The sequence below is a fragment of the Melanotaenia boesemani genome, chromosome 1 (assembly GCF_017639745.1).
Source record: "Melanotaenia boesemani isolate fMelBoe1 chromosome 1, fMelBoe1.pri, whole genome shotgun sequence".
Taxonomy (NCBI): domain Eukaryota; kingdom Metazoa; phylum Chordata; class Actinopteri; order Atheriniformes; family Melanotaeniidae; genus Melanotaenia; species Melanotaenia boesemani.
The window spans coordinates 31,321,385-31,334,337 of record NC_055682.1 but is presented as its reverse complement, the minus strand read 5'-3'; the positions used below and the strand labels follow the sequence as shown (position 1 = coordinate 31,334,337).

The 12,953-nt window shown below is 43.8% G+C and overlaps 1 protein-coding gene across 5 annotated transcripts in view; it reads right to left on the bottom strand.

Annotated features, from left to right (window-relative positions):
- Window positions 1–299: 299 nt before the first annotated feature.
- Window positions 300–12,953, bottom strand: part of chd9 (chromodomain helicase DNA binding protein 9) — a 78,079-nt gene continuing 65,425 nt past the window's right edge. For 2 of the 5 annotated variants that reach the window (XM_041970089.1, XM_041970414.1), the window contains 19 exons: window positions 12,750–12,949; window positions 12,363–12,562; window positions 12,041–12,200; window positions 9,479–9,568; window positions 8,610–8,713; window positions 8,160–8,277; window positions 7,978–8,035; window positions 7,775–7,823; window positions 7,369–7,627; window positions 7,018–7,223; window positions 5,583–6,455; window positions 5,340–5,509; window positions 4,898–5,128; window positions 3,786–3,963; window positions 3,299–3,447; window positions 2,908–3,138; window positions 2,542–2,691; window positions 2,240–2,344; window positions 300–1,684 (listed from right to left, as the gene is read on the bottom strand). In XM_041970089.1, the coding sequence (XP_041826023.1) occupies window positions 686–1,684; window positions 2,240–2,344; window positions 2,542–2,691; window positions 2,908–3,138; window positions 3,299–3,447; window positions 3,786–3,963; window positions 4,898–5,128; window positions 5,340–5,509; window positions 5,583–6,455; window positions 7,018–7,223; window positions 7,369–7,627; window positions 7,775–7,823; window positions 7,978–8,035; window positions 8,160–8,277; window positions 8,610–8,713; window positions 9,479–9,568; window positions 12,041–12,200; window positions 12,363–12,562; window positions 12,750–12,949 (4,530 nt within the window). In that variant the 3' untranslated portion in view covers window positions 300–685. The remainder of the gene's footprint in view (window positions 1,685–2,239; window positions 2,345–2,541; window positions 2,692–2,907; window positions 3,139–3,298; window positions 3,448–3,785; window positions 3,964–4,897; window positions 5,129–5,339; window positions 5,510–5,582; window positions 6,456–7,017; window positions 7,224–7,368; window positions 7,628–7,774; window positions 7,824–7,977; window positions 8,036–8,159; window positions 8,278–8,609; window positions 8,714–9,478; window positions 9,569–12,040; window positions 12,201–12,362; window positions 12,563–12,749; window positions 12,950–12,953) is intronic. The other 3 variants (XM_041970172.1, XM_041970258.1, XM_041970339.1) reach the window with 3 other exon arrangements.

Genomic DNA, 12,953 nt, shown 5'->3' with positions numbered 1-12,953 from the left:
AGAAAAAAAAATGATGATGAATGACCTCCTGAACATGAAATGACAGTGAAAGGTTCGAGGCTGTGCGAGTTGTGCACTGGGGTGGAAACATGGCAGACAGAGAATCTACAGCTTCAGTGACATTCATAGCTGCCCAGGTTATTGCTGACATATCCAACGTACGGTCTGCAAAGTATAAGTGTCAACAAACCTGCAAAAGTACTGAATATTCACAAGTGAAACCAAAGTGTTGTCAGGTGTCAATACCCCATTAACCCCTGACAATCAAAATATATTAACAGTACAGCTCAACGAGCGTGTTGATGTGGTTTCACTTTTTTAATAAAATTAATCCCGACATAATTACAATAATGCCTTTTTCGTTGCAATTGTACATAATTGTGTGGTACAAGTTCACAGAATTCAGAAATCTACTAAAGTCTGACATGCAAAATGTCTCAAAACAAGACTGTACCTTGTGAACAAACATCTGTTTATTTCAGTTCCTTTTTAAGTCAGTTGTTACTTTTTTTATTTATTTTTTTGTTTTGTTTTTGTAGCATTTATTACACAACATCGTAGTTAGTTCTTATATTTACATGTAAAGAAATTGCAACATAAGTGCTGGAAAATCCATATATATGTGAATATATGTTTACATTTCTAGGCCATACATAAATAAATTTATAATTATATATTCATAGGATCAGTCCTCATCACTGGAGTCTGAATCGTCTGAGGATGAGCTCCCAGACTCTGATGAAGATGACTCAGCTTTCGCTGAACCTTCGTGACCACGGTTTTCCTTTTGCTCTGCAGATTCCTCCTCCTCCTCCTCCTCCTCTTCCTCTTCATCCAAAGCCTCTTCTAGTGCCTCGTTGTCCTCGTCTCCATCCTTCCCTGCCTGTGGGTACTCTGCCTCCTGTGGTGATGACTGGGAGGTGGCAGGCGGATGGGGAGGAGGGGCAGCAGGTTGAAGGGTGGAAGAGTCACTGTTTGAGCTCTGGGGCTGTGAGGCAGACACAGGAAGGTTAAGGCCTGGAGTGAGAAGCATCCCTGGGTAAAGCATACTGGAGAGTAACAAGGGGTTAAGAGACAGTGGGTGACTGGAGGCTGCAGAGGCAGCTGAAGCACTTTGTGTAGCAGTGGCAGAGGGAGCGGAGCTGGAAGTGGAGGAAGGAGTCATATTCGAGCCCTCTGTCCTTTCTCCTTTGGTGTCTGAGGTGTGAGAGGGGGCTGTAGAGGCAGATGGCTCTCCCGTTTCAGAGGTGCTGATTCCCTTTGTCTTCTCTTCAGAACCTCCAGCAGCTTCCTGAGCAGTCTTCCCCAGTAAGTTGCTCATCCCGAGGAGGTTTGGCAATCCAGCCATACCAGACAGCATCATGGGAAACATAGCAGCTAAGTTACTTGCAGCCAGGTTGCTGGCATCAGATGGCAGTCCCATCAGGCCTGCGGTGAGCTGAAGGGACTGTAAACTCTGAAGGTTTTGTTGAAAGGCCTGCAGACTGGTCAGGTCCATACCAGAGAGGAGGCCGTTAGCCAGCAGAGGGTTCAAACCCAGTGCAGAAGCTGCTGGGTTGGGGGCTGCTGCAGCTGCTGCTACCTTTGCCAGGGGATTCTTCGGTCGACGTCCTCGCCGGCTCACCTCTTCAGGAACGATGGGGCCTGTCAGGATCCGGTCAAACATGCTCTCTGGGAGGTAACCCTGAATGAAACACACAACATAAATGCAAAGTTTAACAGCAAAAGCAAAGATGGCTACTATTACAAATATCAGTGTTTCCACCCCATTTTGTTAGGGTGTAGTTCACTCATTACTAGTTCAGCTTGAAGCAGTGTGATATAAGAGCACTTCAACTAATCCTGGGATCATTAAAGGTTTCATGTTCAAGTTTGTTTCAACTATTCAGTGTTCTTTAAAAAAATAAATTGAAAAATAATTATAAACACATGGAAATGCAACACTAACACTTCTCAGTGGCACCAAAAAGAGCAGCCAACAGCATCCTAAATTAACATGGCCATCATGACCATCAAAAACCACTTCATCCTCCTTATATATGAAGATTTTGACAATTTTCCAGCCTTAAATGTAGAGGATGGCTGCAAGATGACCCATTAGATAAATACAATTAATCACTAAGTCGTGTGGCGGTGGGGGTCGCGAACTACAACGCATCTTATTTTTGGGGTCGTAGCTCAAAGAGTTTGAAAACCACTGCTTTAGATGACAGTTTCAGTTCATGAGCTTGTAACTTACCGATTGTTTTACTACATCAGCCCATTCAGGTGGGACTCCGTATTCTGGGTTTTCCTGAAGGAACCGGCACAAGTCTTTCAGAGGAGGAGCAAAGGCTCCACCAATCTACAGGAGAAAAACAGATGACATGAAACCAAGTGCACAACAAATTAAACAATTACTCAGTTCAAGCTGAGAGTTTATCACTTAACAAGCAGCTTTACTTACAGCAGAAAGTGTAAGTAAAAGAGTTTTATTTGTTTTATAGTAAGCAATAATCATCCAATAGAATAATTATTCTTTAGCCACAAAACAAAGCGCACCTTGCGTGCATTTCTCCTGTTGATGATCTGGACCCTCTCCTCTCCTGTCAGGCTGTTGACATCAATCTTGTTGGGGTTCCTGCAGCGGTGCCTTTTCTGCTTTGGCCGACCATCCTGGAAGTGGAACTGCATTTGCATCTTATTTACCCCCTGAAAAGAAAAGTGGAGGTGCTTGTTAAGAGAGTGTTTAACTGCAAGCTAAGTTCTGTAGCTGTGTTAAATGTCTACATACTTAACTGTATCTATGCATTTCAATAAATTTATCTTTTGGCATACAGAAATAACTTTTTTTTTAATAAGACAACAACATTAGCCTTTAGACAGAAATGATAAGAAAAAAAGAATAAATAAATAAACAACGCTCACTGGGATAAAGGCTCCGGTGTCTGCCACAAAGCCAGGGTGCTCTTTCAGCCATTGTTCTAGGTCTTTCCTCGTGGGAGCGTCATCTCCTGCGAGCCGGGTGCCATCTTTGAGGTTGATAACAGGGACCCTGCTTTCAGTGTCTGCAGAGACCTGAGTAGAGCTCTGGCTGCAGCTGGGCGCAGGGGCTGCAGCCAGACCCACCTGGCCAATACCCCCCCATCCCGGAGGAACCTGGAGACGGGAATCAGATGGCATTTACATTAAAGCTCATCGCAAACAAAAGATCTTATATGTGACACAAATTAAGCCTCACAGTTTGTAGATTTGTGGTTCTTTTTCTAATGACTTTGTACACAACTACTGGAATTCATGCAAATAAACATATTTTCACCTGATTGGGAACAGCAGGTACCCGATTGTTGTTTATGAAGAGCAGGTCCATTCCCTCCACGTTCTTCCTCCTCCCCCTTCGCTTCTTCACCACAGGCTGGCCGTCCAGTGCTCCATTTAGCCTCATCTGACCAGTAAGACCTGGAGTAACTAGAAGAGAAACAGCCTGTCAGTTTTCCATTACTGCATCGTGCATAAAAAAAAACAACATTTTTAGAAATATTTTACCTCTGGGAAATGTTAATAATTTTATGAACTGTTAAAAAAAATACAACAGGATAAACACAAACATTTTCTGTCTTAAATGTCTGTGTAAGCAAAGTGACAGAGCACACCAGAGGAAGATTGGTTTCCATGGTATCCTCTCCTTAGCTACCAAAACTATGCTCTGTTGCCATCTGGTGGTGGAAAAGGAACAGTATGGCCCCATTTCAGCACCCTGTGCGTACATAGATGAAGAGGTATTTGCTATATTTAAATCAACGCACCAGTCTGGAAGCTGGTCTGAGGCTTGGTGATGTCAGCCAGGCCCGTGTCCGAAGCACTCTGCAGCTCATGAAGCCGGGCCAGGTACTGCTGCTGGGCCTGGGGGCCTTCTTCAGAGTCTAGGGGCCTCTTCAGGGGTAGACCCTGTTTCTGGAAGGTCAACTTCAGACCTCCCTCCTGCTTTATACAGACACAACAGTGTGAGACAACTCAAGGAATATGACTGCAGGGAAAACATACAGAACTGTTCAAAAGGAGAAACATTTGGCTTAACTTTCTCTGAGACTTTAGTAATCACATTTGGAAACTTTTTCTTTGTCTTCTATTTAATTTAAGGATTACAAAAATGTCCCACATGGTCATTATAGCTACCTTGCTACATCTTTACAGATTTGCTGACTTGCAGGCTATGCAATGAAGTCGTGTCAAAAATAGGTTCATTGAATAACAATATTTTTTCTTGTTAGTATGACTGGGACACATGGACACACAATGGGTAGTGCTTAGCGGGACAGTGGGTAGAGTCTTCAGTTTGGGCTGTGCCTGAAAGCCATGCCAAAGAGATAGCTGTTGTCAGCATTCAGCGTCAAGTCCCAGTTTAGAGGTAACAAGCAGCAGGTGTTTGAGGATCTGAGGTGGCAAAAGCCATTAAATCTGGATCTTTATCAAAAGCATAAAAGCAAGAAATAAGTAGAAGCAAATTTGAAACCTGCCAAGTTAATAGCCATGTTGCCTAGAAGCACATTAAAGGAACACTCACAGCAGAGGTCTCCATTTCAATCAGATTACTAGAAAGACCCCTTCAGTCTAGAGAGGCTTCAAACTGAACCTTATTATATTCTCATGACTGAATGATTTGTACTCATGTAATCACAGTCTGAGAGCCCAATTCAAATTGAGTGTGTGGGAATAGAGAGAAATGCTGCTATTAAATTAATCTCTGCTCCTGCCAAGCAGTCAAAACCGCTAATCATCCCCAAAGGAAAGCAAGCCGGAGACCATATAAACATGCTGAATGTGGCAGCTAACACCGATCATGGCAGCGGAAGTGGTAGGGTCCTACGATTAGGGCGGAAGCAGAGAGAGGAAGGGAGGAAGGGAGAAATCAACATACATCGTTGAGTTTTACTGAGAACTCCTTGTTTTCTGCAACATGCTTGGTCACCTTTGACCCCTGTGGCGAGGCAGAGGGGTCCTCGCACAGGCTGTTGGCGTTGTCCAGTAGCTTGGTGGTGTAGAAGGAGGCCACAGCACCTCCAGGCTCGTAGACCCGACGTGGGCCTGGCCACTTGCCTTTGAGCACAGCCTGGCAGATGCTGTCCAGACGGTTGATGATGACACGATCCTTAAACACAGCAGCACAAAGTTTCAGCTGGATTTCTTTCCTGGTTGCAACTGTGCTACACAGTAACTCAATTGTTGGCATTATGAGAGCTAATCAAAAACATATTTATAATATTTGATGATCAAATACTTTATAGTTACCAAACCGGTTTTAGAGTTGATGCAAGACAAACTTTCCTTGTTCTGGCTTTTACAGGTGTACAGTCATTTACCTTTGGCCAGTAAGATGCAGCCAACATATACCCTCCTCCCTGGAAAGGATGAGAGATGTTGTTGGCGACGCCGTTCTCGGCCACATGGGTGTCCTGTGTTTCATCCTGTGTAGTGCTCAGCGATGCCACGCTGTCCTCGTCGAAGCCCTTTACACTAGTTGCTGCAGGCACTGAGAGCATCAGGGACAGATGTTAGAAACGCTCCTTAAACTTGAAAATTCACTAACAGAAGCACATACTCACCTTTCTTCTTCGCTTCTTCTCCCTCACTGTCACTGTCATCAGAAGAGGATGAGGAGGATGAAGAGGACGAAGAGGAGCCAGAGGAGCAAGATGATGAAGAGGAAGAGGAGCCGGAGCCGGAATGTGATGAGGAGGAAGAAGATGATGACGACGAAGAAGAGGAGCGTGATGAAGAGCTTGAGGATGAGCCATCTGAATCAGACTCTGAGCCACGCCTTGCCTCTCTGCGGCTCCTCTTGCTGGCCTTCTTGGGTTTCCTGTCTGAAGAGTTGGGCGTGAGCGGTTTGGTCCTTGCTGCCACCATCTGCCTCTCGCTGTCCCTTGCTGCTGAAACAGGCTTCTCTTCCAGCCCTGTGGGAGTGGCTGGTGCTTGTGGGGGGCTCCATCTTTGTCCCTGCCTCTCTTTATTCTCCTCCTCTGAAGCTGGTTCCACTTTGGGGACAATGCTACTGGGATCTGCGTCTCTCTGGGTAGGTGGGGGCAGTGGAGAGCTTGTCAACCCTGAGCTGGTCACCTGATACTGAGGGTGCAGGAGTGGGGTGGCTGTGCAATGCTGCTGCTGTGCAGCTTTCGTCTGGCTGTAGTTGCGCTGGGCAGCCATGAAGCTGAGCTCAGGGTCTCTCAGGATGTGGTAATCAGTGCGACTGACGCCGTGCTTTGCAGCACCAATTAGCAAGTCACGGTCATGAGTACCAGCCTCCCACCATACAGGCAAGTCAGAGCTCATCTGACACAGCGACAGGCGCTCGAAGAGCAGCGGATGCCGAAGGACTTGCTCTCTCACTTGGCGAAGTAACTCTACTCTGTAAAGGGTACGAGATGCTCGCTCCTCTGTGATGGGTTGGATGTTAAGTGATGTGTCCACTGCAGAGTCTGGAAAAAAAAAAAGAACACCCAGGTGTGAGGAAATAGAGCTTTCTCCACGTGTTCAACCCAAAGGCTTGTTTTTGCCTGGAGCTTTAACATCACACTGTTTATCTTTCTACTAATGATTAACCTTATCAGCCGTTTAGCCGAGTACTGCTGAGACAGCTTGTTTACCACGGTGCCACTGAACACTCTAAAAACAAACCCACACAGGCCAAATGAGTGTGGCACATGTTACACAAGAAAATGTTTTAATGCCTAAATAAATTTGGAGAAGCATCATTTGTAGATAATAAAAATAATAATAATAATAATAGTAATAATAATAATAGGTTTTACTTTATTAATCCTGATTGGGAACTTCAGCTCTGCGTTAACCCATCTCTAGATGTACTAGAAGCATTGGGCTGCCATGTTTCGGTGTCTGGGGGCAGTTTGGAGGTTAAATGGATGTAATACGTTTAGATGGTGTTGTTCATGCGGGCTTGTGCCTTGCCTCCCATTAAAGACTTTAGAAATGAGTGTGCACGTGTTTGTGTTTATGTGAATGAGCAAGTTGACTTCTGACCTCCCTCTTTGGATGGGAGGCGACACACCCGTCGACACATGGCGGTGAAGGCGCACAGATATTTTTGCAAACTCTCATCAGTTTTTTTGTGCAGTCGAGCCATGGCCCTGAACTTGGTCCAGTCAAAACGGCCAAGGGTTGGGTCAAAAACAACTCCAAAAGTGGAGACAACCCGGTAGAAGTCGGCCTCCTCCCGCCTGGTCCACCTGGAGAATTGGGAAATAAAAAAAATGAAAAATTATATATTTGTTTAGGCTATATTTGCATATATATATATATATATGTATATAGAGAGAGAGAGACAGAGATTTTGGACTTCTTGACTTGATTAGTTTGTATCTGTGCTCTGACCTTTGCTGGCGTTCAATCTTTGCAGCCATCTTGGGGTTTAGTGTATCGTTGAGTGTGGGGGGTAGCGGGCAGAGTGGAGCAGAAAGCATCATAGTCTGCTGGGACTGAGACTGAGACTGAGACTGAGACTGGTGGATGTGTAGAATCTGTCGGCTCTTGGTAAAGCGTTGGGACGCTGTGATGAGTCGCCTCAGTCTGGCGGTCAACACGGATGGGGAAGGCCAGTAGGAAGTCTGGCCTTCTGTCACTGGAGCTGCATCTGGGTTAAAGTTAACAAAGAATATTTAATTTCTTAAATATTTTGCAGCTTCAAACTTCAATTTTTTCCTGTAAGGGGGAAGCCTGTACCCTATAATCATAATATCATGATGATAATTCTACTGAGGATTAGACATCTAATACTCACCGCCGGCATTATCAGAGACAACCAAGTCTCCAGGAGAAGAGGCGTCGTCCTGCACGAGAGCGTAGTGTGATTTTTATGGAAATGCAACATAGAAGTAAAACCTGCACTAACATATATGTTAAACTGCAACAACATACCAAAGGCGTATTTCCTTTAAACAGTCTTCATTCGACAACAGTTCTGTTTGATTCTTGAGATCTTACCTCCATGTCGTCCTTCATAAGAGCTGGAGCAGGCTTGTACTCTGGATCATCGACATCCCTGCACACAAACACAAATGTAAGATTTTTTTCTGTTAATAGTTAAAACAATATTCAAACCAGACAGTCAGGGTAGAACAAAAGCAATATTTCTTTAAGGCTGCATTCTGTTGGTGTGTACCCACCCATCCATGAAATCGTTGCCTCTCTGCTCGGCGGCAATGGCCTTCTCATCCGGTCGTCCCACACGCTCTAAGAAGCACAGAGTAGGATCTGCACGAATTGTGTTGTACTTCTCGTAGCCTGGGTGTGTGCAGAGGGACAAGCAAACAAAGGGTAATGCATGGAAACTTGCAGATAAGGGACTAAGAAATATACACACACTGGTTTATTTCCCACGTAGTACTTGGAATTAGTGGAGACGTGCTTAAAAAAAAGTTAGATTTTACACTTAAAGTGGTCTGTAACTTAAAAATACTGGGATTGTTACCAAAAACTAAAAACAGTTTGGTTATATTTAATACCAGATCCTGGACTTTTGACAACAGATGCAGAAAAAATACAATAAATAAGTTTTCTTTCACTATAGTTACATTTTTATTTACATCTCATTTGTGGAAAACTAAGTTTCTCACCATGCTTGAAGACACCGAGCAACAGACACTTGTCAGAGATCGCATCCCACCACAGAGCCGGCAGCTCTGAATGGTCAGGATCTGGTACCCAGATCTTTATCTCACTGTGGACGAGGAGGAGGGGGAGATGCTTTGACATGATGGATAATTTGGAACAAGCGTTTATATATAATTAAATACTCCGTTTGCTAAATGCATTTTCTCATAATATATTAAACTTCTTTGTTTTGCATATAAGTTCTCTTTTAACAGAAACACTTAACAAGAAAAAAAGAAAGATTTAATTAAGACTCAATACAAAGAGAATTATTTTAAAAAATTCTCATTTGACTTTAGATGATGATTTCATTTTTAACTGGGATTTTGATTAATCGAATTCAGTAATGTTCTAAATATAGAAAACAAACAAGAAATTCATCTTTCTCCACCAGGTGGTGCTCTACATCCTTCTTATAAATTTGTTGAACATGTGTTTCTTTCCTTCAACAGGTTGATATCACATGCGAATGGACACACTCCAGCATAAAATCTGCTTTGTAAGGCTGCTATTCCACATCATTAAATAACTCCACCTTTAATCTAAGCTGCGTCACTAAATCTGCCTCATCTATCCAACTCTGTTCAGATCAAGCCTTCAACTGCAGTAACATTCAACAATCATGTGTAGAGATGCAAGTGTTATCTGGTGGTACATCTCACCGACAAAAGCTGTGATTCAGAAAATGCAGGGGGTTTGTTTGATTTAAAAAGTGTACTTCAAGTGCCTCGGAAAAAAGAAGTTGCAGAATGTGCTAATCCTTAGGGCGACATGATTTGAACAGCAAATGCAGACATCCTAATGTAGTGCCTGAGGTCAAAGCTGAGCTCACCTGGAGTCCACGCCGTCTAGCACCTTCTGGGCCTGGCTTCCTATCACCTCTTGTTTCAGGTAGTAGAGCATTCTGACCCTGAGCAGTACCCTGCACAGAGAAATGCAACTGGTCACAACAAAGCCCTGACCACACACAAACGCTGAGCGAGCAGAACCAACACACCCACCCACAGTGCACCCACACACACATACACACACACACACCTGTTAAACACAATGCAAATGAGCATACTGTGTGACAAATGAGCAATAATTTTTATATCAGACTGTACGGTTGCAGGCATAATTAAGAGTGACCCATCATTAAATCAAACACACCCTTTAATTTTTGGATGTTTTCTCAGATTTTCACCATGAACTATAAATGATTACGCCTTCTACAAAGCAGGACACGTTCATAATGCATAACACGCCATGTGCACCAAGTCTGATCAATTAACTTGGTGAATTATTGTCTCTTGGGCGGACATTATGGTATAGGCCTCACAGGGAGTCGTCACAGGGAGCTTTAAAACTGGACTCTGACGACTGAATGAACAGATGAGCGTCTCTCTCCAGCTTTCACGTGATTGCATGCTGGCAGGAGATGAAGGCTGGGATGTCGAGGCTGACAAGGTAGAGAGAGCATGACTCACAGGGGAGACATTAGCTCTGTGATGCATGATCGCACATCACAGACAGCAGCCTTTGAGCTGAGACACAGTAAAGTGGTGGGAACTGTGGTGTGCCAGGCTGCTGCTGCTGTGTGACTTGAGCATTTTCTCAAATGCAAATGCACTCTAGGCAATAACTTTTAAAAATGTAAATGGCATCTTAAATTCCTTTCTGATTTCTGCAGGGAAAATGTGCAGAGAAGATTTTCAGATAATGAACATCAACATTGACGCATCCAGCACGTTGACACATGCATTCCAGATATCCTCTGATGTAACTAAATAGTGTTAGAAATGAGCCTAAATTCCTCCTCTGAGTCACTGATAGGCCTTAGAACAACTGCTGGGCTCCGAGGTCTGTCTGTCTGTCTGTGGCATCCAGTCTGGACTTGTGGCTCTGTCAAATCAGAGCTGAACTTGCTTCCGCCTCCTCCTCCACCCTCTGTCCTCCTGTGCTGACTGGATCTGCCCAGAAGCAGCTGCTGCTGCTACTTCCTCAGCCTGTCAGCACAGCCCTTTATCACCCCCTCTTTCTAAGGCTTTGTTAGTGTGTGGTGCCTGTGAGAGGCTGCATGGGATCTCAGCTCAGTTGTATGCAGTCTTTCCAAAGCAAATAAGCCAAGTATGCCTGATATGGGTGGCATGCATAAAATCCCATGTGGTCTGCTCATCATATACTGGTGCATCAGAGAGGCACTGCTCACAGATATTACTGTCCTTCAAACAACACAAACAACATGCAAATTTTATGTATCTTTTCTAAATTGCAGGAAAAATGTAAAATGAATATTTTAAGAAATAATAGTTCAGTAAATTATTTGAGATGTATTTAATAAAACCACAAAACAAAACTGTAAAGGACTGACATGTTCACATGATCTCACATTTTAACCTGTTGCTCCTTTAGAGTTTTCCAAACTTTTTGGAAACCATCAGAGGAATTTACTACTACCCACAGTTTCCATTGCAAACCAAGAGCTGCATCCTACATTTGCAGCCCTGTTAAGGAAGCCACTGAACCCCTCCCTGCCACCCACCCCCATGCCACCAGTCACATTCCAGGTCTTCAGAGTGAAAATGCAGAAGTCAGCAAACTCTGCTTACTGCGCGTCCCCAATTGCCCGGCGTGTCACATATCAGACAATTCCTGGATTCAGCACTACTGGGCAAGGAAACAATGGAGAACTTTCTATGGAAGCTGCAGTGCTCTGCATCCACTGCCCAATGCACACAAGCCTCCCTTTTAAAAAGAAGCAGCCGTCTATTTAGCTTTATATCTCCACGGCAAATGTTTTGATAACAGCCATCTATCCCCTCCGTCTGAAAATAAGAGAGATCTATGACGGCCATTAGCTGGCCTGGAGTCTCATGAAGATTCTAATCAGCCAGCTAGTCTCGATGAGATGCACGTTCGTTAATCAATCAGCAGACTGTCAGCTTCAATAGATGTTTGAGTGCTTCTTAATTACTGTGGCTTGGCAGTGCCACAGTTAAAATTTAAGCCACGTGCAAATTGTACTTTCATTCACTTAGACTTCATTCTATTAAAAAATAAATAAATGGAGACAATCGCTGTTAAGAGAGAATAATGACCACCTGCCAGTCGCTATCACAGCTTAAAGGTTTAAACACAGACACAACGCTACATGCATTTTCAATCACAAGAGAAAAAACAATGCAGCAAACACAGTTAATCATCGTGTGCAAATACTATGTTGGTTATTACAAAACATTCAGACTCTTCAATTTACTATTTCAACTAAATCTTTAGCACTGCTGTTAACAAGAACACATGTTATCGTCTGTTTATGAAGACTGAGTTGGACAGTTAAATTATTAAAATGGTGTGTGTGTGTGTGTGTGTACGAGAACAACAACAACAACAAGCGGCATAAGGAAGCACCTACTTGTTGCAGTGGTGTTTTAAGTGCTTTTTGTAGCCGTCATCCTGAAGCATGTGCTCGGGGTTGTGTTTCCTAAGCCACTCAGCTTTGTGGATGTCAAAAGAGCTTGACTGGGTCTTCATCTTCTTACCCTTCCTGCCCCGAGGGACTGGGGCTGACAGGCCTGATTTAAAAAAACAAAACAAAAAAATAAATAAAAAAAAGGGAAAATGGAATTCAATGCTGCTAAACAGGAAACGTGATAAATTTCTAAATCCTGTTTCTCTAGGTGCCACTACTGTGGTATCAAGTTCAGTAAACACACCATAAATTCCTAAAAACTCACCCAGGTGATTCTGCAGCTCCTTCGTCTGTCCATCCTCAGCAGGGGCGATGAGATCCCACATGAAGCCCTTGATTTTGTCATCGCCACGGTAATGGACCAGGCAGTAAGCCAGCAGGGCCCTGCAGATCGACTCCACATCCCACTCAGTCAACTGCTTTTTGAAACGGCCATGGTTGAGAATATCTTTCCAACGACCCCATCTGGAACAGCAGAGAGGAGAGAAAAGATATTCTGAGACCGGAAGTAGACTTTGAACTAACTTGAAGAGCATCTGTGTGAAACAACATGTACATTGCTGATGAAACAAGCCAGATAACCTTTTTCACTGGATCCTTTTGCCAGTAAAATTTCTGTTAGGAAAATTATAATTAATGGTATTTATCTTACCCATATACAAGCAAGTTCTTCTCCACTCTGAAGCACTCTGTGCGACCGTAGCTGTTCGGACGATCATGGTTTCGTCTGAGTTTAGGTTTGGTGTCGTCACTGTCACTTTCACCTTCTGAAAGCTCTGCCAACTCGTCCTTGGTTGCGCTGAACGGTCTCGTCTGTTTTCTCACACGAGGCGTGTCGATCACCAAGCTGTTCTGT